Genomic DNA, 25,963 nt, shown 5'->3' with positions numbered 1-25,963 from the left:
AGGGTTAAAGACTTTTGAAGCCCCAGAATTGTTTCAGGTCTGTTGGACTTCCAAATTTGGCAAATGTAAAATTCTCATAGTGGACTCTCTGACCTTGATTGGACATCAAGGCAGGAGGGGCTATTTCAGAGTGGATTAGATATTTAAGAACCCACAGTATCCCAGGAAGGAATACTTTTCAGAAAGGAACATCTCAATGTGCTGTGTCCCTTTCTTTTGCTCTTACGACCCCCTGGCACCATGCGGATTTCATTGCTCATTGAGTGGGCAAGATCGGTGTGAATGTCACTAACCCACTGACCAAAGATAACTCCCTTCTTTCCTGCATCTCAATATGAGAAAATCTATTCCAAGAAGCCCGTCTAAAATATGGTTCCTCATTCACAGATACAGGTATTACACACACACACCAATTCATGGATGTGCTATGGAGTAAAACCTGTGAGAGACCCAGCTGAGGTGTCTACACAAAGCGAAGGGCTTCCCTGATGACATAGTTGAGTCTCTTACACGTTACGTTTCAAAGCAATGTTTCACTTAGAAAATGACTCTATTCAAGAAGGTTCTTTTGTTGGGATTGATTTCCAGTGTAACTCCACCATCAGTAAATGGTATAATAGAAAAAAAAATGGGTTAGTGACATTCACACTGATCTTGACCAAACATCTGTATAAAATAGTCATGGTAAAGATGATAGATTGATAGATGGATAGACAGACAGACACGGATTGATAGTGGACAGATAGATGACATGTGAAACAAAGATAGGGAAGTAAATCTATGTCCATGTACATCAGTTAGGACACGAGGTACTGAAAATGTCCTCTGTGGACATGTTAGTGCATCCACACTGTTTGGGAGCCTATTAGAAATGCAGGTTCCCAGACCCTAACCCCAGAGATGCTGAATCAGAATCTGCCTTTGACAAGATCCCCAGATGATCCCTTTGTCCATTGATGTTGGAGCAGTGCTGCTTTAGAGCAGAACAGCCTAGAAGAGTGATCTTCTATAACTGGAAATCTTTGCCCAAATGAAACTGTGGGTGGAAACACAAATATCTTAGAAGCGGAACTCCTCTGGCTGAGTCAGGGGTGAGTTATCTAAGGCTTCTCGGCCCCCTAGTGGCACCTCCCACCTGCACCAGCAGTTGCTTCTACTTCTATGGGGGAAGCAAGGATGCCTGTTTGTATCCTAACACCTACTGTCCCAGAAGACACAGGCCACCACTTCCTGAACAACATCTAAGCCCCGGCATATTATGGATATGCAGGCAGTATTAGGTCACTGCTAACAAGTGATTCTGAAGCAAGATTATGTGCAGAAGCACCAAAGGACATAGGAAAAATCAAAGAGAGCAGGCTGATAGCATACTTAATATGGGAGAAAGACAAGACAAAGAGAGAAACAAAAGTGGCCCTATAGTCAGAGCTGCCAGACAAAATATAGGACACCCAGCTGAATTTGAATTTCAGATAAACAACGTGAGACAGACCTACCACTAAAGCACTATTTGTCTGCTGTTTATCTGAAACTCAAATGTAACTGCGCATCTGTATTCTCATTTGCCGAATCTAGCAACCCTCATTCCTTCCTCGAGGACACTCTTCTCTGAAGCTCGGGCCCTCCTTCCAGATTAGACCCCAATCAGATTCCCTCCGGAGAGGTCTCTGCCTGGATTCAAACCCCGGACCTGCCAGTGCTGGCGGCTGTGGGACCCTGGGCGAATGATTTCATCTCTCTCTGCTCTGTCTCCCTCCTCTGTAAAGTGGGGATGCACACGGAAGCCTGCCTCATGGGACTGTTTGGGGGTTAAAGGAGAAAATATCTGTAAGGCACAAAGTAGGAGCTCATTGAATAAATGTACATTGTTGTCTATCAGGGCAAGATCCCGTGGGTTTCAGCAACTTCCTTTCTGTCTGAATTGGCTCCTGGTCATTTTCTCGAAGACCTGAGATCAATCTGCAGAGGGAAGAGAGGGGAGAAGAGGACATGGTGCCTGAAAAACCGCAGAAGGGGATGCTTTCCTCTCCTTTCTGAGGGGCCCAGCCTGGTGCGACCATCTAGTCCCTGCATTTCTGCCCCCTCTCTCCCTGGGGGCCGAGTTGGGGGACGTACTAGGGAAGGAGGGAAGAAAATGTGTCACTTGATATTTGCTCCTTGACCCCGGCTGACCCCGTTAATTGACTGCAGGATGGAAGGAAGTGCACTCAGGAGACCTTGCTTTGCCAGAGCCTCTTGGCCGGATGTCTTAGCCAACAGGGAGCGATATCTTGCTTCCTTGACAGTCAGCTGAGCAGTGGGCATTCTGATAGCCCGGCAAGGTGGACAAGCCCCAGGACAGTGACACCTTATATTTCAAGGTCAGAAATTCTCAAAAAGCTGCTGAGTACCGGAGCCAGCATTTGGGATGTGTTACTTCTTCCTCTCGGAGTAAACCTGACCACCGAAGCCTCATCGCCTCCCAGCTTTTGTTTTCATCTTTGTTCCCATGAACGCCAAGATCAGAGACTAGATTCTGGTAATGAACTGTTCTTAAACATTAAACAAACAAAACAAGAAAGCCAAGGTATCGGGGGTGGGGTGGGGCTCAAGTCCCCCCACCACCCAAAGAGGAGATATTGGAGCCAGGTTTCACGGTGGATACTGAGCCAGTATCCCTCATGGAAATCAAACAATTCTCCCGAAACTGCGATCTGAATGCTGCGGTTTCCCTGAAACTGTGTTCTGGGGTTTCCTCCTCTGCTTGGCACTGACCCAGCACCTGCAGCAGCAAAGCTTTCCCAGGAAGCTATTGTTATTTGTGCATCTGATCATTTACAGCAGAGCACGCTGACAGCAAAATTTAGAAAGGAAGAGAAAAAAGAAGCAGAGGGTGAAAAGGACAAAACGGAGGCTTCCAGCATCCCGGTGGGAACTTAAAAGCAGAAACACCTCTCTTTCGGCCCTCAGCACAAGTTAGGACTCTACAGAAGAACCATCCTCAGGCAGAGTTGCAGCCTGTATGGAAGGTGGGCGTCAGACACGGAGATTCAGAATGAGGATGTGCACCTCTGCTCCTCCCCTGGGGATACTGTCTAGAGTGTATTCTCTGATCTTCCCCAGAGCATCCCTCCAGCTGCCACCAAGGAGCTGCACTGAGTTGTTGAGTCCACACAGCACACAATGGAAGGGCTCTGTTTTTCAGGACCAGACATTCCAAATGAATTCATTTCCTTCTGGGAAAAAGCACTGCCTTGTTCGGAGCACGAAGTTCCCAGGGCTCGGCTTACCTGGCAGCATTTTGGATACACCTGTTGGGATCATTAGCCCTGCCAAGAGAAGGGAAGCAGTATGCTTTGTTCTATCTTTACTCCCAGTCGACTCTCTTCCCACTGTGTTGGTTTCCCTTACAGAATCTAACCCAAACAGAAGAGAAAGTTACAGGACTCCACGCTGCTTGGCAGGGAGCAAAATAAATGCACATAAATAGACAGCAGACCCTTTCGCAACATGGTTTGGACTGTGTGGGCCCCCTTATACGTGGACTTTTTTCAGTAGTCGTATTACAGTACTACACAACCTGTGGATGATGGAATCCACAGATGTGGAATCTTAGATGCGGAGGAATTGTGAATAGAAAGGAACCGCAGATCTGGATGACTAACTATAAATTACACGTGGATTTTCCGCTGTGCCAAGAATTGGCTCCCCTAACCCCTGGATTGTTCAAGAGTCAACTGTATATATGGAATAAATATAAGGGTAAACTAGGAAATTAAGGACACTGTAAGATAGAAAAAAAGAAAAGGACAAAAATGAGTTAAAAGGATAAGATAATGTGAAAAGGCCACTAGAACAAGCAAGTTGGGCCCCAACTTTAGCTCTGAGTTTCCTGGCGGCAAAGGTAAAAAAGGTAATAGAGAAGAATCACATATGTCTTATTAGCTCCAAAAGGAATGAACAGGATGGACTTTATAGAAGGAATACTGAAAAACACAAGGAACATTATTTCTGTCATTTTGAAAAAGCCTCAGAAGCATTTTTACCGATGTTTCTTCTGTTGGCTTTCTAAGCACGGTGGTACCTTACCCACAGTCCAGGCTGTGCCCAGACATTGCCCTCGGCTCTGTAAGCGGATCAGAGATTCCTCCAGACTCTTCCTCCTACCTTTGCTCTGAACCTACTTCTTCTCCTCTAATTTCTCTGGTCTCCATCGACCATGTCATTCCAGATTTCTCCAGCTGAAGCCAACTCTTTCACACTCAGGACCCATTAACCTATCCATCGGGCTTGTTTTAGGGATTCCTGCCACCAGCAAACTCTCATTCCTTGCCTTGGTTTTATATTCTATAAATCCTGCCCACCCCACTCCATGGCCCGCCCAAGTCCTAGCTCTCTTAGCCCGAGTTCAGGCCCGGAATGGGGTGCTGCATGATTAAAGAAAAGCATATCAGCCTTTAATAAGGATGAGTTAAATCTTAACTCAATAAAAGAATCTCAGCAGGCAGCTGAGAACATATGGTCCAGGTATATTGATATTTGATTATTTAACTTCATAAGAATAAAGTAAAAAGATTGATGTAATGAAGAGCTACCATATCCCTTGAGCTGCTTCTCTTAGGTGTCAGATGTCCCTAGGAAGGCTTTGGTTAAGTGCTGGAGGGCAGGCATTTCACAGTGGCCTCCTCCAGCAAGAGGTAGAAATGAAGATATTCTGAGATTAAAACTAAAGAGATACATCTCTGCTGTGGGTCCAAGTGAGAGCTGCCACTCAGAAGGGATAGTTGAGAAGCATGCCTTGTATCGTCCCCCCCATTGGAGCACCACTCCACCTTGACATCCTGGTAAGATCAAGAATTCCTGTGGGTAGAGCCAATGCTTTCATCAGAAAAGGAACTGTGAATCCATTCAAGCTCTTGCTCAAGGACTTGGCTGAGACCCCAGAATTCTCCTCCATCGAGCATGAAAGAGATGATTGAAAATGAAAAAAATTTTAGTTCCGTTGTTACCGGCCAAACACCTGGATCATAAAAGAACCTCATGAGGCTCTTGTGCAATGTCTGGTTTGGGGTAAGACCACACACTGCTGGTCTGTAAATATGTGTTAGTAGCAAAGTAAACCTCGAGGTGATGGAGCAATTGCTCCACTGGATGAAACTGTTTGATACGGTCCACTCTGATACCGGAGAACATCTGCCAAAAGCAAAAGAATGTGCTGACACTTAGATGCCCTTTCAGGTCGCAATTAGATCGTAGGTTCAGTAACTTCTTCAGTGCTGTTCCTCTTCCTGGGTAACAAAACCGCGCACTCAGCAAACAGGATGCTGTCGTCCTATTCCCTATAGCTGGAGGACATGCATTCAATTCATTTCAATGTATTTTAAGATTTGCATTTGATCTACCAGAAGAGTTCTCTTGAAAGTTCTGGTTTAGCAGCAGGATTAGGGTGCCAGCTGGAGGGCCTGAGGATCTACAACAAGATTCATCTTTGTATCGCGAGGTCTCCCTTTTATGATATTCAAGACAGGGAAGAGAGAATACATAGATATTTGGGGTGGAATCGTGCTCGTTTCATTGTAGAAGTTGAAAACTGGCATCTTGTGGGCCAAATGTAGCCTGTAAACATGCTTTCTTTGGCATGCGGTGTTTTTCTTTAAGCTTGGATTTGTTGCCAGCATATAAAAATTGAGATATTTCATCTCTTTCTCACACACACACATATATACATATTTTTTCTTACTTATAAGAAAATTGCGTAAAGATGTCCCTTTGAAAAATCAGAAGATCCAGGAACACCAGCCCCAGTTTCCCCGTGGCAAAGCTGAGTAGTAGGTGGTCATTTGCTAAGATATGAGATCTCCAGTTTGCAAGGTACAGCTTCCCTTCCTAACCTCCATGTATTTGACCTGCTTGACTCCTGTAGTCATCTGAGTTATGATGCCTGTGTAGGGCCCGATTTTATAAGGATGACGAGCATGAACAGAGGCAGCCCAGGATTAAGGTGAAGGATGAGGTCCTAAGGGTACCACAGGAGATGGATATTAACTCTTGAAAACAGCCAGTTTCTGATGGGTGAGTCTCGGAAGGAGAAAGAAGAGTGTTGCCCTGCACAGGCCCTATTCTAAGACACGTGATTCGTGTTTCTCTCATGCCACCTTAAGGCCATTTGACTGAAGGAAAAAGGAAGTCACAGAGTCCCGAAGAGACTTTATTTGCTGTTGGGCTCTTCAGAGGGAACCTCAGAACACACGTCCAGGGATTGTGCTAGAAATAAGGACTATTAAGATGATTAAGAATGGACTCTGGGGCTTCCCTGGTGGTGCAGTGGTTAAGAATCCGCCTGCCAATGCAGGGGACACGGGTTCGAGCCCTGGTCCGGGAAGATCCCACGTGCCGCAGAGCAACTAAGCCCGTGCACCACAACTACCGAGCCTGCACTCTAGAGCCCGTGAGCCACATCTACTGAGCCCGCGTGCCACAACTACTGAAGCCCGCAAGCCACAACTACTGAAGCCCGCGTGCCTAGAGACTGTGCTCTGCGACAAGAAAAGCCACCACAATGAGAAGCCCGCGCACCACAACGAAGAACAGCCTCTTCTCACCGCAATTAGAGAAAGCCCGTGTGCAGCAATAAAGACCCAACGTAGACGAAAATAAATAAATAAAATAAACATAAAAGAAAAAAAAAAAGAATGGACTCTGGCCAAGCCAAATGCTGCAGGATTTTGGTATTCACCACGCCCCGCCCCCCTGCCCCCAGGTGATGGAATGGGATGGTGTGTGGCCTGGGGACCCTGGCTCCTGTTCCCTGGGAGAGGCCCTCAGGAGGAGGACAGAGCTGCCATCCGGGGGCCCTGGTGTGAGCATATCATTCTATACTGCTGATTTCGAATCAACGAGTGCCCCTTGTGTGTTTCCAGAGGAGTTTTTTCTTTCTGTTGTAGCCCCTCTCCCTAAATGCTCTGATGCTTGAAAACCCAAAGCTGGGACCCAGCAGCATGGGGGTGGGGTTCCCTTTCCTCATTCTTCCCTTAGGTTGACATTTTAACGAGAAGGATTGTAAAACCTGGCGCCCGCATTGCTGCCTACACGGATGGACCTGGCTGTGCAACACGGCAGTGCAGGTGAGAAGAAGAGCTTTCTCGGGGCACTGGGCTCTGAGCTTGTCCATACCCAGACACACCTGATTCTGCTTGGAAAATGAAATAGCCTAATTCCCCAACATCAGCCTGGAATCGCGGGAGGGACTCACAACACGTCTGCTTTTAAAGCTTCCCTTTCACTAGTCCGAATTTGACGTTCCTAAAAGGAAGATGAAAGGGGGTGGGGAGGGGAGCTATGCAAGTGCTGACTGGGTGGATATTCTCAGCTGTCCCAGGTGGAAACCCTTTGATTGATGGGGTCCACATAAAGGGCTATGTTCCCATTACTAAAGGCCATTACCGTCCTTCAGCCCAAATGGCAGATAAGACCAAGATTTTCTCCTGTAAGAAACACCACGAAAACCCAGTGATTCAGAACCTGATGTCAAAGACGTGATTTCTTGCAGTTCGATCCAAATCCATTTGCTTTTACAGACTAGGTCTAAACCCCAACATTCAGGGTTCAAATCAGGACCTGCTCATTTCAGGCATTTGGTAGCTGGCTCAGCCCTAAATTATACTTTCTAAATCTATTCTGGGACTCGGGTGGGTTATGAAGCTCTGACACATGATAGCAGCAGCCCATTTTTAAAATATTTTCAGAAGTGAAACAGAACAAAACAAAGCAAAAGAAAAGAGGTTTTCTTCAGAGAGATCTCAGGAAAGCTAAGGCGGAGCGGTGGGGTACTGACTTTTGACGCAGGTGATCAACGTAAGATTTTGAAGTCTGTCTTTCATCTTCCCTCTTGCCTTTTTTTTTCCGCTGGACTAGCTCTAAGGGACTGACTGCAGTTTTATTTTTCTGACACAGTGGTTTAAGTTGAGGGGGGCTGTTTAAAACAGGAGCACTGAGTTTCTAGGATGCTATAGGGAAGAAGATTTGCTACTGGCCTTGGTTGTCATAACTTTCACCCATTATTCCTTATCCTGGTGTCTACTTGCTCATTCCAGGACTGACCTCAGGTTGAGTAAGAATCGTCCTGAGAGTTTCTTCCTTTTCCTGTCTCCATTATTTCCCCCTCCCTATGCTGTGCTCTTTCCTCTACCTCACTGGTGCCTTTTTTTTTTTTTTTTTTTTTTTCTGGAAAGCTACACTTCCGGTACCATTCTCAAATTTTAGTCCATGTTATAACCCTCAGAGGTTCAGATTCAGTATGTCTGGGGAGAGACTGTGCATCTATGGGTTTAGAGAACACACGGGTGATTCTTTTCATTTTTTTAACATCTTTATTGGAGTATAATTGCTTTACAATGGTGTGTTAGTTTCCGCTTTGTGACAAAGTGATCCCGGGTGATTCTGACGCACACAGCTTGCACACAAGCTCTTTCATGACACAGCAGTCAGATGATTTCTTAGTCCTTATCGCACTTGATTATCAGCAGCACTGGACAGTCCAACGTTCCCTTCTGAGAATTTCTCTTCAATTCTCTTTGCACCTCACTGGATGCACTTATTTGTCTTTCTTTGCTGGTTCCTCCTCCTGGAAATGATCTCTAAACTTGGGTCCAGTCCTGTGATATTTCTTTGTGCCACCAGCCAGGTAACATCACCTAGTCTTGTGGCTATTAACACTATCCTCCAAGGGTATACCAGAAAATGTTCAACCATTGACTCCCCAGAAAAAAAAAAGCCCTGATTTGTAATGCTTGCCAGTTTCCACGGTGAAAATTCTCCCATCACTGCGCATTTCAACCTGCCCACATGTGGTCACTGCATGTGGCGTTAGGAAGAGGTGTACACAGTCGGCTCTTCAGAGGCTGGGATAAGTCAGCTCTGTCATCCCCCTGATTACCATCCACATTTATATCTCCAGTCCAGACTCTTGCCTAAACACCAAACGTGTTTTTAACATCCTCCGTTTGCGTTTTTAACTATCATCTCCAGTTTAACACATCCAAGTAGCACCCCTCATCTCCCCGGCCCTGCTGTCATCACCCCAAGCTGGTCCTGCAGTGCTCCCCGTCTCCAGCAGCTCAGGATGGGGATTCCTCTTCTTGGTTCCTCTTTCCCTATCACCCAATCCATCAGCCAATCCTGTCAGTTCTACACTGTAGACAAATCCAGGATCCATTCATTTCTCACCACCTCCAGAGTTAGCATTTCTCATCAGGATTCTTACACTCATGACCTAATGAGTCGCCTGCTTCCATGCCTGGTTGCCTATCAGCCTAGTAGCTGCAGGGACTCCTTTAAAACATGTCAGCTGAGGTCATCCTTCTTTCCCCAAACCACTCATCTCCTTCTGTCCTGCTCAGAGTAAAACCCCGAAGTCCTTATCACGGCCTGAGCAGCCCTCTGTCACACGGGCCCCTAACACTTCCCTGTCCGCTGCTCCTGGCCGCTTACCCCTGGCCCGCCCCCCTTTACTCCTCAGATCCATCAAGTGTGCTGTTGCCTCACAACCGTGTATGTGAAGCGTCCTCTGCCCGGCGTGTTCTCTCCCCAGATGGCTGCATATGCCCTGCTCCCTTTTACTTCTTCAAGCCTCACCTCCGATACCACTTTAACAGAGAGCCACATCGTAGAAAATGCAGCACACCCTCCTCTCCTCCCTCCTTATCGCGCTGTGTATTTCCCTAGAGGCCTTAGCACCAATTACAGTCATCCCTAGGTATCTGTGGGGGATTAGTTTCAAGACCCTCGCAGAGACCCAGATCCATGGATGCTCAAGTCTCCTATATAAAATGGCACGGTACATAGTACTTCAGCCTTCTGTATCTGCAGGTTCCACACCAGCGTAAAAGGGAGGCCCACCGCAGCATGAAAGCAGAGATTTTGTTACAGCCCCTGGACCTACAACACTGCCTGGCATGTAGTAGGTATTAAATAAAAATCTGTAGAATTAAAAAATAGAGTGCTGGGTCCTAGATATTAGATTCTCTGGGGTATTTATCTTCTGAGACTGATTTTTTAAATTGAAGTTGAACCATGTTTTCCAGAAATGATTAATATACTTTTAAAAGCCTCATTGGCTTTCCTGATTAATGTTCCAATAGAGGGACGGGAAGAACCATTTGGAAGCAACCTATCCATGTGGAAATGTGACCTTGGCATGTTTGAGAAAACTCAGCAGGCAGTGGAGGAAAATGATCAGGGGCGTATTTATGGACTATCTTGAAATATACACACAGATTCTGATTGGGAAGGAAAACGGCTGCCCACATACTCAGAAGGGTTAATTGTGTAGTAAGGTTTCAAGAAGTTTTTCTTTCTTTTTCCCACTCTTTTTTAAATTCTTTTCTCATATAGGTCATTACTGAGCATTGAGTAGAACAAGAAGTTTTTCATGAGCAAGTTCTCTACCAAGAAGACCTAGCATCCTAAACTGAGTCACTTTGTTAGAACTCATAACGACACAAATATTTATCGGCATAAGAAATGCAGGCACTTTGCAACCCTATTCTTTGAGTGACAATTCTGTTTGAGTTTATGACCATAAAAACATTCTTTTCATTCATCTATTCGCATTCATTCAATAAATGTATAATCACGCTATATATGTGCCAGGCATGGCTCTAGGCTCTGGGACTTAGTAGAAAAGCTGATCAAGTCCTTTGAAGCAGTTAGTAATTGAGTGACCAGGAAGGGAAAAGAAAAAAGAATGAAAAATCCACAGATGTGATTCATCCACTCCCAGATTAGAAAACATAGATCCCCCCCGCATGGCAGAGTTTCTCCTATATTGCTTCCTACACATAAGATGCTATCATTCTCAGAGGCGCATTGATAAATCAGTACAAATAAAAGTGGATTGTTTTCAACTATGTGTTCAAAGAAACTCTTATATCACACAGGTGGATAGCATTCACTCTGCTAGAGCAATTTATAAGAGATCTGCTTTCAAAATACCTACAGAGAGGGTCCTGCGAATACAGGATTGATTTTATGAACGTGGCTGCAAGATGGTGGGTTGAAATACACCCGGAAGGGGCTTTGTCCCTGCTCCAGTGGAGAAGAACTTTGCTGGATTAGCTGGATTGGGTGTTTCTGATCTCAAATTATCTAAAAGGAAGTCCTGTATGGTACTAGCCACTATGACTTCAGAAGGCTGTGTTCAACTATCCAGAAAGTGACCTCAAAGTGTTGGAAACTTCATAGGATGTCCCAGGTATATGAACACACTTTCAAAAGATGAAGTTTTTTTTTTCCTATTGAGAATGACACTCTTGACTAAAAATCCAACACAACTGACTCCTTTATTTCCTTTTTATGTGATGACACCGGAAAGCACAGGAAGTAGCTAATTTCTTTAAGCTAGCGTCTTGCCCAGACAATCCATCTTGGCAATAACCTCCCCTTGGGGCAGTGGTTGTCAGTGTGGCCACACAGCGGAATCAGTGGGCACTTAACTACTGATGATGCCTGGGTCCCTTCTCCAGAGATGCTGACATTCATTGGTTTGGGGTACAGCTTGGGTGTTGGGATTTTTAAAGCTTCCCAGGTGCTTCCAGAGTGAAGCCAAGGTTGAGAAGCACTGCTGTAGGATGAGTGATGTCATCTGACCCAAGACATTAAAGAGAGTCCTAAGAAGGAGTCAGGACCTGGGGATGAATAGTCTAAAGAGGGAAGCCATCACCTAGTTTCATGCTGAGCTTGAGAGCTGTAGTTCGGGGCAGGATGGTGAGGTTCCTGGGAGTCTTGACCATTTCAAGAGAGATTTCCAGTCCTGCTTTCCCCACCAGCCTGAGGAATGACAACCCTGGAGTGGTACCCAGTAGAGGGACAGCCTTTCCATTATGCCATCTCATTCTGGCCAGGATGAGAAGTCGTTGGTTTAACTTGACATGAGCTGCTGTGAGAAATAAAATAAAGGTTGGTGCACCAATCTGGGGGTCACTTAAAATCACACGGGACTAATCAATGTGGAGAACACGGCCTTCAATGCAGCCCGTGAACCTGAGAATTGGAGTCCCTGATATAGTGCGTGTTCTTTCTCCTCCAGAGAGGTGTATATTTATAGAAAGAATAAAACCTATGCAGGATGAGGGGGTTGGATAATAATATGTGTGGATAAATACACTGATCTGTCTGAACCGTTTCTGGGCTGTCTGCTTTCCATGGTAATACATATCCACTAAAAGCCGTCTGCTGTATGTGTTTTTGGTAAAGTCTCACACTTCCCTGCATGAATACATTCAGAATGTAAGCACCACACACTCCACGACAGAGACTCTGTTGTATTCTGAATTCCTAAGTTATGCAGCTTAGCAGCTGTGATAATGTAACGGTTTGCAAAATAATAGACAGGCCACACGTCAACCTGGAATAACACGTCAAATAATGAATAATGTGGGTGCAAAAAGGTTTAATTTACACTGTGTTAAAAATACTACTCCAGAAATACCACACCAATTCAGTCTTTCCAGGACAAAAAAAACCCAAACCAAACCAAACAAAACCCCCTTTTACTTAGATATTTAAATAACTGTGGTAAAAGAGAATGCTTTCTTATTTATTTTTTTCAAGAAAAGTGTCCAATTCCTATTACTCTGTGAAGAGACATATAATGAGTCTGATGCGTTGTTCACATACACACATTGTTCCCCTTCAAGATATGGCTCACATTTCAGAATAAATAGGAGAAAAGCATTTGTCTCCTCAGTCTGTATTAACATATAAGTGTGGACACATTTTCCACCAGCAAAACTGGGGCTGGTGGCCATTTAACATAAGATGTGAGGCTGTTCCTGTTTATGTTTTCATTCTGATCCTCTTCCCAGATTTTCTCCCTGAGGGAAGTTTCTAGCAACTTTCAGATTTCAATCATTCTCTCATCTAACGAATGTTTCGCCCTCCTGCTGGGAACCAGGGGCCGAAATGTGTTCCCTGCCCTCAAGGAGCTTTTCATCATGGGTGTGGAGGAAACAGGCAGCAGGCAGATTCAATGCAGTGTCATTTGTGTTACTGTAAGGGAGATACAGAGAGCTTTGAGAGCCTGAAGGAAGGAAGAGCCGTTATTCATACTTCGGGAGGGGGTGGGTACCTGGAAAGGCTTCCGACAGGATGTTATCTTTAGGCTGAAGTGTGTGAATCGGAAGTCAAGGAGGCGGAGGGAGGATGCAGTGTGTGTGTCAAGCCTACAAAAGCACATGCAAAGGCCCTGTGGCAAGGGAGAGCGTGGTAGTTTGGAGGAACTGCAGATGTGTTCAGTATGGTTGGAGTGTATGATACCCGGGGTAAAGGATGGGGAAAGACCAGGCTGGAGAGGGTAGAGGCGTCCCGATTACGGAGGGCCTTATAATTATGTTTAGACATTTGTACTTATCTTGAGGCAGGGATTTTAAGTAGACAAGTGGAAGATGATGGAGGCCTGAACCAAGAAATGGGAAGGAGGAGTTAGATGTGAGAGAGGTTCTGGAGCTGGAACTGGCAGCGCTTGGGGACTGATTAGATGGCGGACCCCAGGGAAAGGGAAGAGGCAGGGAAGAGGCCTGGGTTCTCACTTGGGTGCTTAGACGGCTGGTGGCGTTGAAGGAATTGGAGCAGGACTGTGGGTAAGAGCATGAATTCCACCTTGAACATGCTGAATATGAGGGATTGAGAGCCTCAAGAGAAGAGAGACGTCCAGTCCACCCTGGGTCATCCGGACCCAGGATACGTGGGTCTGGATGACAGAGAGGATAAATCAGTGGGGAGGTGGGCATCCTTAATAAACACACACACTAAAACAATGTGTGCTGGGCCACATACAGCTTGGCCCGCTTATTCCTAGGTTTTTGACCTATAACGGTAATCTCCAATGTGAGACAATTTCCTCATGTTGTAGGGTCATAGAAACTTAATACAACATTCTCCCCATCTCAAAGGAAACTCCCCCCTAAAAGGTCCACCTTTGCTCTCTCCTTAACTCATTTATAGGTTATGTTCTTACATTCTTAGAATTCTCCCTGAAGTTCATTTTTACCTTACCAGCTCGAGAAGGAAAAGACCCTACTGAAGTACCTGGGCTTGGGTAAGTTTACTTACTTGGCACTGGTGTGCAATGAATTTGAAACACTCTATTTTTTATGTCTTACATAAAATTGGGGGTTCAAGGGAAATTATCACCAGGAAATACTTCTGTCTTGGCTTTATTGGGTGAATATCCCTTAAAGGGCATCTTTGGGTGACAGTAAGTGTGACTAAGAATGTATGTAAAAGGCTACTGGTTATTAAAAATACAAGCCAAGTGTTCCTCTACTCAAAGTCAAATTTCAGAAATATGCCTATCAAATGGAAGTTGGTGCAGCCACTATGGAAAACAATGTGGAGGCTCCTCAAAAAATTAAAAACAGAACTACCATAGGATCCAGCTATTCCACTCCTGGGCATTTATCTGGACAAAACTATAATTTGAAAAGATACGTGCACCCCTATGTTCATAGCACTATTTACAATAGTCAAGACATGGAAACAACTTAAATGTCCATCGACAGATGAATGGGTAAAGAAGATGTGGTACATATATACAATGGAATACTACTCAGCCATAAAAAAGAATGAAATAATGCCATTTGCAGCAACATGGATGGACCTAGAGATTATCACACTAAGTGAAGAAAGTCAGAAAAAGAAGGACAAATACCATATGATATCACTTATACGTGGAATCTAAAACATGACACAAATGAACCTATCTACGAAACAGAAACAGATACACAGACATAGAGGACAGACTTGTGGTTGCCAAGGGGTGGGGTGGTAGAGGGATGGATTGGGAGTTTGGGATTAGCAGACGCAAACTCTTATATAGAAAATGGATACACAACAAGGTCCTACTGTAGAGCACAGGGAACTATATTCAATACCCTGTGATAAACCATAATGGAAAAGAATATGGAAAAAATATATATTTTTAATATAAAATATTATATATATAAAAATATATAACTGAGTCACTTTGCTGTACAGTAGAAATTAACACAACACTGTAAATCAACTATACTTCAATAAAATAAATTTTAAAAATATGCCCGTCATTAATGATTACCTTCTTTCTGCACGCCATGTATCATGGTAGGGCCTTACACACATCACCTCTAATCCTTAATAACCGTCCTCAAGGGTAGACAGTGCAGGTGAATAAACCAGGCTGAGAAAGCCTGAGTCACTGCCAAGGTCACACAATTAGCAGGTAGTGAGGCTCTTGTTTCTTGGGACAGTGTGGCTGCAAGCCCCACCCTTTCCACCCCACTTGGCTGCCTCCTGTTGCACCTGAATCACCTCCATTACTTATGTTGGAGCTGGATTAGAGCCCTATTGTATTGACTTATAACAGTTTCATTTATATAAACCTCAGATCTCCTGTCTCCAAACATGGCATCTTAGATTTCTTTTTCTGCCGTGCCTAGTAAGGTGATGGGTTGGTTGATGGTTGTCTGTGAAAACATATGAACAAGAACCAGGCTTGGTCAACCAGCCTGAGTATTTTGTAATCAGGATTTGACGGCTGTCTAAGTAGCAGAGTTAGAAAGGTGCAGTTTTGTTTTTTCTACTCTACTTCCAGGCAGTTGGAAAACAGAAGCCATTGCTTAATCCTGGACACGTAAGGGCCCATGACTGTCAGTGCGCTAGGTCATGAGTTCTTCTCTTTGGTTGTCAGCATCTCTGCCTTTGGTAAGTTTCCTTTCCTGTGAAGTACTAGTGACAGGCTGGCTATAACCCATTTCTCAGGGCCAGGCTGCAATGTCGAAGCTCCCTCAGGGAGCAAAGGTGATGAAACACTGGCTCAATGGCAGGGATGTAAGATACCAGGTCCCTAGTTTGAGGTCCTGCTCTGTCCTTGACTGTATGTCCCCGGACAGAAGATTAAACCTCCACATGCCTTGGTTTCCCTGTTCATACAGGACAAGGGTAATAATCCCCATTCTCTGTGCCTCATTAGCAGCTCACGATCGTAAAGGGAGGTAACAGATAAGAAAGTGCATTGGGGCGAAGGTGTTATAGGTCTTACCATCATTAAATATCATGAGACCATAGAAATCACTCGGATGTCTGGCGCACTCCAGGCTGCAGATGTAACTGAGAAAACTGTTGCTGCTTTTAATTCAGGGAGTCCCAAGAAAAGAACGCTGTTTCTCAGTGTCTGCCCTGAAAGCAGAAGACATTTCTCACCTTTCCTGCCTCCCCCTTTTTTTTTTTTTGCGGTATGCGGGCCTCTCACTGTCGTGGCCTCTCCCGTTGCGGAGCACAGGCTCCGGACGCGCAGGCTCAGCGGCCATGGCTCACGGGCCCAGCCGCTCCACGGCACGTGGCATCTTCCCGGACCGGGGCACGAACCCGTGTGCCCTGCATCGGCAGGCGGACTCCCAACCACTGCGCCACCAGGGAAACCCCTGCCCCCCCTTTTATATAAATAGATGACGCTGATTGTGAAAGTTGTCATAAAACCAGCGATGGCACAAAATATCCAATTGAAATCGACATGACGTCACATGTTCCCATTAGTCTCACTCTTCCCCATGGTGGAGGCTGAGAGGGTAGCCTCGTAGGAACGCAAGGGGGCTCTTCCTGTGAGTGATGCTGTCTCAGCCCCACCACTTCACAGCTGGCAATGAAGATTAACAGGACATCTGGTGCTCCAGCGATGGACATGCTTCTCTTAAGGGCCTAGACGTTTTCAGATCAGACTCCTAAGACACTGGTGTGTGTGCCCAAGGACAGGACATAGGTCTGTGTCTTGAATGTCAGTATACACCAGCACATACGACAACAGACAGGTTCTGTATCTGACACTGTGTTCATATATTGTCAGTTTTTCTTAAACGAATAACAGAAATGGTACGTGAATACATCTGGATTTATGAAACATACATGATTTACGGAACAGCCATCTGGAGATTCTAATGGTTAAATAGGTTACTCTGGACTATTTGTGCAAATGTGCAGGGAAATTCTCTCCTTAGTTTTGTCATGTGGTGCAACTCCAGTACGGGCAACTCACATTTCCAAGGGAGTTTTTGTGAACAGAACAGATTATATAAACTTAGTTACCATACAGGAAAAAAAAAAATTTCACCGGAACCTAAAATCACATTCAAGATAAGCTACATTTGTAAATATAATGATCAATTTGCAAATTTTGCTCTAACAGTTGGTCCTATACTGTAAAACTCTTGGTATGAAAGGGAGCACGCATTAGGCCCCGAATACATTTAAGCTGATGACCCTGACATGGAGCCCAAGAAATATGTCTCAGAAGAAAGACCTACACACAGCCAGAATAGGAAGAGAAGTTTTTTCCATTACTACTCAAATGGCAGAACAAAATGTAACTCATCAGACGTCAGGAGGTCAACCCCACCTGGAAATCTCGATAGTTTTAAAGCCCCTCGTGGTTTTAAAGCTTGACTCACGTTCTCCGTAAATTTAAAAATCACCGAGTGGTCAGTATACAAACCAGAAAGGGTCACTTGAATTAAATGCCTTCCCCTTTATAAGATGCGGCAGGTCGCTCATCTGTCACGACAGCGGTTTGTGAGGCTCTCTGCCTTATTGATTTTAGATCACACCTTAACCTAAAATGTCTAAGTAGACATCCACAGCCCACAGAGGGATCTGCCATTATGCAAACACGGGGGCTTCGGGGGTTTCTGAGACCCGCAAACCATTCCACCCCTGCGTGAGTACAGGCGCTGTCCCCACGTGAATGAGCCCAACGTCCTGAGGACGACCAGATTGGCATTAACTACCGTCATCCCCCAAACTACGTTAGTCACTCCAGAGAAGGACAAATCCCTGTTATTGTTTTACAGCATCTTCTCTGCCAGGTGCTAACGTAAAGTAAGCATGTTTTCAGAAAATTAACAGAGAGCCACAATCCATAATGGTAAAAAACCCCAAATGATAGCAAGGTATTTGAAACAGTACAACCACAACTAAACAACAGAGGGGATTTTAATCAACCAGGTGCATCATTGAAACCCTCAAAGCGTCACAGCCCCTTGTCATCATCACCTCCTTTGCAGACACTGTTACTCAGCAGAGGAAAGGAAATTGGCAGCCCTGCTGCACCAGTGAATCTGTTTCACTAAACGGAGAGGAAAACAGGTTTTGCAGCCCGAAGCTTTTCTCAACGAGCACTCTCATCGTCCATGCTCTTTCCAGAGGGCAGAGTCCCTACCCCAATCTTTTCTCTTATGTTTCATCTCTAACAGTCCCAACCCCCATGCACAGCCGACCAACATTTGTTTCAAATTTCTCATCATTATCTACAAAGAAAAAAAATTACATATGCCATAGTATTCTCCAGTCGCAGGAATTTGAATTTTTCAGGAAAACATGACTACCAGAAGGGATGCTATGTACGACGAAAGAAACCTCTCCCTTTCTTTGGAGCAATTGCTCGGGGGAAGAACAAACAGCCCTCCACGTCGCTTACCCTCTCCACGCTGCGTCTTCTCAGAGATCCATAAGGAATTTTCAGTAAAAGTCTCTGGGATCTATTCGGAGCCACTGCAGCCTGAACCACCATGGTGTAGAGCCGTGGGTGAGTGTGTGTGTGTGTGTGTATGTGTGTGTGTGTGTGTGTGTGTGCGTGTTCCCAGCCAAGGGAGAGACGGAGGCGTCCTCAAAACTGGGAAACTCCTGGAGGTTTCCCAAATATCAAATAACTGAAAGAGTTTTTTTTCTTCCGACCGATGAGCCAAGATGTGGTGTGTCAGGAGGTGGGGGGATGGGGAAAGAAGAAAAAGAGCCCAAGTTCTGCAACTTCAGCGCGTCTCCCGCAACGCAGCCCAGCTTCCTCCTGTCTGCCCCTGCCTGTCAGTCAGTCCCTCGGTGAGTCTGCACGTCCTAGGGGTGGGCAAATGACGCTTCTGGGGAGAGTGATCCAGAAATGTCAACTTTGCTTCTCGTGGCTGCAGACGGTAACCAGGTCAGTTGTCTAATCGAAGCCCTATCAGACGTATTATTCATTCCATCACGTGACTCCAAAGCCCCTTGGCCATACAGTAGGTCACATGCTCACCTTAAAAAGACTATTTGGAATATCACCATCTGGTGTAGAGATTAATGTGCAATCCTGCATTCTGATTTCACTCTCTTCTGGACACAGGAAAAATATTTGAAGGGCAGTGACATAACACAGTGGGGACTTGGTGGGGAAATGCTCTTCGCAGTCATAAATTATAAGTATGACCCTGAGCATCAGACAGGCATATTTTTTCCTTCCTGCTTTCCAGCGGATAGAAAATAAATGTAGGCATACAGTTAATTATATGTGTGAATGGCGTCGACAAAGAGGAAGTGTGAGGGAAGAAAGGAGAAAATGTTTGTATCCCATGGTTCAGATGAATCAAATCAAATATACCAGACAGACTTGCACTTGGCATCTCCTCATTTAAATGTTTGTGTTACAGAGCATTGATTTTTATGTGTGCCAATAAACATGAAGAAATTATGTTTGATTTTACAAGGCTCTGAAAAGGACTGTCTATGCTCAGATTTACCCATCACATTTCTCTATTCTTCTCTAATCAGATGGTATAATTCCACACTGGACAAGCTTCTCAGACTGCTGGTACACATGCTCTAAAAATTTAAGTGTCCTGTAAGATTTTGTTTCCGATATATCGCTCACTTGTGCAACTGCCCCCATCTCTACTCCTCCCTAAATCTGCTTATTTCTATAGCAGAGAAAATGACTCAAAAGAGAAAACAAGTAAGGGGCTTCCAGGGTTGGAGGTATTTTAGTTTTTTTCTTTTTAACGTATTTCTGCCTCCGCTGCTTCGCTCTATTCTGGGGTTTTATGAAAGGGATGCCATTTCCTTTGTAAAAAATCCCATGCTTTTGGGTGTTTGCCTAATATCACTCTTATGCTTTGGGAACCAGCTTTTATTTATTCTCTACAGACCCGTTTATTGAAAACGACGGAAAAGAAAGTTCTGTTTATTCTAAGAGTCTGATGGGAAGTGGGCGTTGGGGGGGGGGGCAGAGGGACAAAAGTGGAATTCTACGCTGCTCGAAAATGAATCAGGAAAAAGACGCTTAGAAGCGGGGTGCTCCTTGCGGTGGGGTGGGAGGATGGAGACGTGGGTCTGGGCACCCAACTCAGACACACATTAAGAGGCAGTTAAAGAAAGCATCAAGTTGATGTGGGAAATTCCAAATATACAACAATCGGGCTTTGTTCGTAATGGGTTCCATATGTGCCGTTGAGAGTTGTGGAAGGGTGAGAGGGAAGGGGGGAGACAGGGGAAGATGGAAATTTCTCCAGCATGACCTGCAGAGAGTCTTTGGCGAGGTGGCTTAGGCTTACAGACCCTTCTTCCTCTTTCTCACTTCCTTTCTGCACTGCCCCGTGGAAATACGTCTGGAATGCTACCCAATAGCTTGGCCAGATCGATAGACTCTCTTTCTTTTATAAAACCCCGTTCGATTCCATAATGGTTTTGAACAAAGGATAGGCACATTTTCTAAACCCTTATCTGTCCAAAGCTCTGGGATTCTGTTTGCAAGTGCAGTTCGAGAGGGGGCCGTGGGTCAGATCAACTGAGAAGTCACCGTCTCTTTCCTGACCCAGGCCAGGGCAAAGCCCCTGGGAGCTGGATTTATTTATATTTGACTAAATGCAACTTCCTGTTTCCCAGGGGTATTAATGAGTGTTTCGCTGAAGAGCTCAAGGCTTCGTGGCATAGTTCAGATCATAAGGGCCACTTTGATGAACTAAGTGCAAATAAAACAAAAACATATGTCTTTGATTAAAGTTAAAATACATATAGGAGAGAATGCTAATGGAAACAAAAATAACCGTTGGCCAGACTCCCACACATTTGAGCCCCGCTCATTCTACCCCCATTCCCTACCCTGGGGGTGTGGAGACCAGGATCATTTCTCATATCAGCACTGGCGCCTCCTCCCAGCTAATAGAGAGCCCTCCCCAGTCCCCATAGAGTAGGTGGACACCTCCTCAGAGAGGTTTGAAGGCTCTCAAAGTTCAGCTTGTGCAAAACAATCTTTCTGATGGTCTTGCTGTGGGTGTTTGAGATTTACGCATTTTAAATTGATTATTGAGTCTAAACTATTTATTTCCAGAAGACCATTGTTACACTGTTACAATACAAATATGTTTCTTGGGAGGGGACATGCACCCATACCTTAGCGGATATGACCACTTTAGGAGAGGCGAGGATAACTTAGGCTTACTGAGTACCCAGCAGTTGCCAGGCAACATGGTGGAAGGTCACCGAGGGCTGACTCCGTGGCGGAATTAAGTTCCATTATCCATGTTTTACAAGTGATGAAACCGGGGCCCGGAGAGGGTTAGTAAGTTGACCAAGGTAGCACAGTTAGAACTGTCAGAGCTAAGACGAAAGCCAAAGTCAATCTGGGTGACCTCGGGGCCTGACTCGGTCCCTTGTACTCTCACCTGCCACTGAGGACTTTATCAGATTACAGCACTTTGGAAATTTAGAAAGGAGATGTATCCATGGGGCCCATCAGGGAAATGGAAAGACCACTGTCTTTGAAAAAGAGAGAACTGCAATACAGGAAATGGCGTTATATTGAGCAGTTGCTAGAGCCTCTGGAACCGCCGCTTTGACGTCCCTGGAGCTAAGCCTTCAGAGTGGAGTCCGGCCAGTCCTCTCCATCCGTGGGTTCTGCATCCATAGATTCAACCAACCATGGATAGAGGTTTTGATCCGTTGTTGGGTGAACCTGCAGACGTGGAACCTGCAGATACGGAGGGCCAACTATCAGGGACATGAGCATCCACAGGTGTTGGCATTGGCAGGGGTCCTGGAACCAATCCCCTGGGGATAGCAGCGAGGGAGTGTATTACTTAAAGAGAGCATGTTTTTACCAGGGTGGTGGATGACAGGGTTCCCTGTGCATCAAGGGAATAGCCTAATGGGCACGGGACAGGCCGGGAGGATGCTGCCGGGTCGGGGTATCAATGAAGGCTGCTGGGAGATGATGTGGGGAAGACGCACCTCTCTTCTAGAGTCCCTGAAGCTGCTGCTTCTGATGACTCTGGCAGGCCAGCACCCACTCAAGGCTGGTGGAGCTTTTTCTTTAAAGATTTTTTTTTTAACGTGGACCATTTTTAAAGTCTTTATTGAATTTGTTACAATATTGCTTCCGTTTTACGTTTCAGTTTTTTGGCCACAAGACACACGGCATCTTAGCTCCCCAACCGGGGATCGAACCCACACCCCCTGCATTGGAAGGCGAAGTCTTTAACCAATGGACCACCAGGGAAGTCCCTGGTGAAGCTTTGTATTTGTTCGTTTTGAATATTTCCTTCCAGTCTCAGTGAAAGTGTTTACATTCAAACCCTGGAATGAAAATGCATAGGAATCGATGGAGCCATACTTCAGGAAAATCAATGGTCTTGACACACCAAAGCAAGATGTATCCAATCAAATGGTCAGGGATAGCAGGAGGGGAAAGAGGGGGCTGGAGATGATGGCCTGTCAGGGGGAAAGCCTTTGCTGACGCCAGTGCTGGTGGGAAGCAGGAGAGGGAAGGTTCCACAGGGTGACGTGTGCACGGGTGCGAGCGCTGACCCCCATGTCGGACAGCTGACCGTGCTGGCGCCTGCTAGGCAGCCCTGGGGAAGGCAGGTGACCTCCTGGGAGGACACTGGCAACAGAAATGGGGACCAGTCATCGCACCTTCCTGCCCAGAGTGAGCCTGACCTACCAGAACCAAATGCTCATTCCAGCTGCTGGCCCAGGGCCCGCAGCAACCATCGGGGAGGCTAATCTTTTCGGCCCTTGGCAGGTCCACGTGGATGCCTGTCTCACCGCAGACTGTAACTCACCCGCACCAGTCAGCTCACTCGCACTGCTTGATTTTGTTCATTCGGCAGAACGTGAGAAGGGGTCAAAGGACACAGAGGTGTCAGCTGGGGGAGGTGACTGAGGGCACGCTGTAGGAGAGGGGGAGGGGTGCCATAATGAAGCTCCAGGGTCAGAGGGCAGCCTGAGGTCCCTGTGAGCCTGGGGTCAGGGTCAAAGGGCAGAGAGCTGAGAAGTGTTGGGAGGCTGAGCTGAAGCGCCCTTCGGGAAAGAAGGACAGAATCAATCTGAAGAACGTCATATCTGGCCTTTCTGTTCATTTTCACTCTTTCTCTGGTGAAAGGCGGAATATGGCTTATATTAGGGAAATGAAGACAACAGAAAGCGGACAGATGAGATGCTTCTCCTAAAGTCCATCTCGGGCCACTATCTCTTGTCAATTAGGCAGGATGTGAAAGGGCTCTTTCTCGGTTTTATTGGCGGTTTCAAGGCAGCAGGGGCCAGCTTCGTCTACCCCTGCTCCAGGGCTTGCAAGGCAGGGTGTGAAGCCCTCAGGTGACCTCGCCCTGCAGGCTGTCCGGGCAGGGGGAAGAGGCAGAAGGGGGGGCCGCTGGCCCCTCACCTCAGGCCCGGGGAGAGGGGCTGTGAGGCGCCAGCGGGGAGGGATACGGCGAAAGGGACCCAGTGGAGCCGCCGCTGGCAGCAAAGGGAGGGGAGGTTAAGTCCCATCCCATCCCATCGCCTTGGTTCATCCTAGGTGCTCAGTGTGCTGTGTGGAGGGCGGCTGACAGAGGCTGGGGGCAAAGATTTTACATGACCAGCTGGGAGAGAGTAGAATATTGTGACCTATAATCAAAGCTATATATTTGGTCTTAGTCTGTTTTCCCGGCACAGAGCTCTTAAAACCCTTGGAATTTCCTAACAGGTGCCTTTTGTTATGTTCAGGGGTGACTTTTAGCAAGTCCCTAGGACACCTAAGGATGGGGCTTGGTTCAGAGGAACCAAGCCTGTGATTGGAGGGCTGGAACTTTCAGTCCTACCCCACTGACCTCTGGGGAGGGGAGAGGGGCTGGAGGTTGAATCAGTCTCCAGTGGCTGATGATGTAATCAATGATGTAATGAAGCCTCCCTAAAGATCCCAAGAGTCTGGGGGTTGGAGAGCTTCTGGGCTGGAGATTTGGGGGAGACTGGTGCACTCACACCTTGCTCTATGCTTCTCTTCCATCTGGCTGTTCCTGAGTTATATCCATTAAAAATCAACTGGTAATTTAGTAACTAAAATGTTTCTGAGTTCTGGGAGTTACTCTAGCAAAGGAATCAAACCCCCCAGAGGGGGTCTGATTTGTAGCCATCTGGTCAGAAGCTCAGGTGATGACCTGGACTTACAGCTGGCGTCTGAAGTCGGGGCAGGGAGGTCTTGTAGGACTGAGCCCTCAACCTGTGGGATCCAATGCCGTCTTCGGGTAGACAGTGTCAGAACTGAGCTGAACTGTAAGACAGCCGGCTGGTGCTGGAGAACCGTCGGCGTGGGGACCACTAACCCCCGACACACTGGTACTGGGTTCGAGGATGTTAAGAGGTATCACCTGTGCCTGGGAACCCCAGTGAGAAATCCCCAGCAGTGAGAAAGGGGTCAGGGCAGGGTCTTCAAAGAACCCACAGGAACCCTGCAAGGACAAGATTGGGTTTAAATACCCGCCAGTCCCAGAGAGAGACTTTCCTGCCCTGACCTCTCCTACCTTCCCCACACCCGGCATCACCCCACACCAGCCCTGAGTTGGAGCCTTGAATGACATTTGGAGTTTTTAACGACTGTCATGTAAAACGGATGAGAGAGTAAATAGGCAGAGATTGACCCAAACACACACGTGAAGACAACACATTCCTGACCAATTTGGAAAATTCCTCCAGCAGGAGGGAGGAAAGCTCTGTCTTTCTTCAACATTCCAGCACCATTTCCATTAGCTCCTAACTCGGCTAACCTGTGTGATTCATGTCACGTCTTATTAGAGTAAGCTGTGACTGAGGCTATGCAAACAGAAATACTGCTGACAGCCATAATTTTCTGTTTGAAAATGGCTGGAATTTAGGCCAAACACGAAACCCAATATCCCTAAGAACAGAACGTGGAGTCACCAGACCTCACGTGCCCAGGCCCCACGGGATTATTGACAGGTCCCCGTGCAGGACACTTTAGGTTTCTCTTGGTTGGAACTAAGGTTTGCACTGATGCTATGCACGGTTGGTATTATCCATCTTTGGACAGACATTCCCTCCTGCTACGGCACTTGGAAGAAACAGTAGGTAGAACTGTAGGGAGCTTGGGTAGGCAGATGAATTTTTCCTTCCCCATTTCTCTCTCTCTCTCTGTTTCAAGCTTCCTTTGCCTAGTTGGGCCCTGTCCTGGGCTTCATTGAACAGTTCTCCTCCATGACCAGCCTGGCAAAGAAAATAAATGAAGCTTAATCTGAATCCTTCAGTGTGGCTCCCAATTATCCTTGCTGGGAAAAGGTTTGGTGGATGAGGGTGAGTTTACTATTCGGTTCTGAGATGATGCTGCCTGTGGTCTTGTATTCCATATACCACGCTCCACACTGGCCTTGTCCTTGTCTAAACCAATGTTGTCATTTCTTTTCATTGCCTGGGCTGCACATCCTTCATTCAACAATTATTTGACTGAGTGTCTAATGACATAATGGCAACCCCCTTACCCAGCACATTCTATTACAGGCACTCTTCTGAAGGTTTTTAAAAGTACGGTCATTCGTTTAATTCTCACAATACCTTATCAAATAGATAATCTTGTTTTCCCTGGATGAAGAAACCGAGGCAGGGAGTCTTGAAGTCACCTGTCCGAGGTCCCCTGTAAGCGGCCTCACAGTCCGTGAACTGTTACCCTCTCCTAGATGGCTACTGTGTATCAGGTGCTGGGCCAAGAACTGAGGACACAAGAGAACTTTTGCTTATTGGAAGACTTTTTTGTTCCTGAAACTCAGCTCCTCTCTGCGATGGGGAAGTGAAAGGACACTGGCCTTATACCTGAGTTGGCACCTGGAAGGTTACTGCACACCTGCCTACCCCACAGGAGGAAATGAAATCATGTTTGTGGAAGTTCTTT

General features: G+C 46.2%; 1 protein-coding gene across 2 annotated transcripts in view; it reads right to left on the bottom strand.

Annotated features, from left to right (window-relative positions):
• The window catches only part of FRMD4A (FERM domain containing 4A), a 353,094-nt gene extending 334,490 nt beyond the window's left edge, over positions 1-18,604 (bottom strand). For both annotated transcript variants that reach the window (XM_029239055.1, XM_029239054.1), the window contains exon 1: positions 18,482-18,604. In XM_029239055.1, coding sequence (XP_029094888.1) covers positions 18,482-18,574 — 93 coding nt within the window. In that variant the 5' untranslated portion in view covers positions 18,575-18,604. The remainder of the gene's footprint in view (positions 1-18,481) is intronic.
• Positions 18,605-25,963: the final 7,359 nt, after the last annotated feature.

This window comes from Monodon monoceros, unplaced genomic scaffold, assembly GCF_005190385.1.
Source record: "Monodon monoceros isolate NGI ecotype Baffin Bay Population unplaced genomic scaffold, NGI_Narwhal_1 Super_Scaffold_21, whole genome shotgun sequence".
In the NCBI taxonomy this organism is placed as follows: domain Eukaryota; kingdom Metazoa; phylum Chordata; class Mammalia; order Artiodactyla; family Monodontidae; genus Monodon; species Monodon monoceros.
This window is presented reverse-complemented; position numbering and strand designations above follow the sequence as displayed.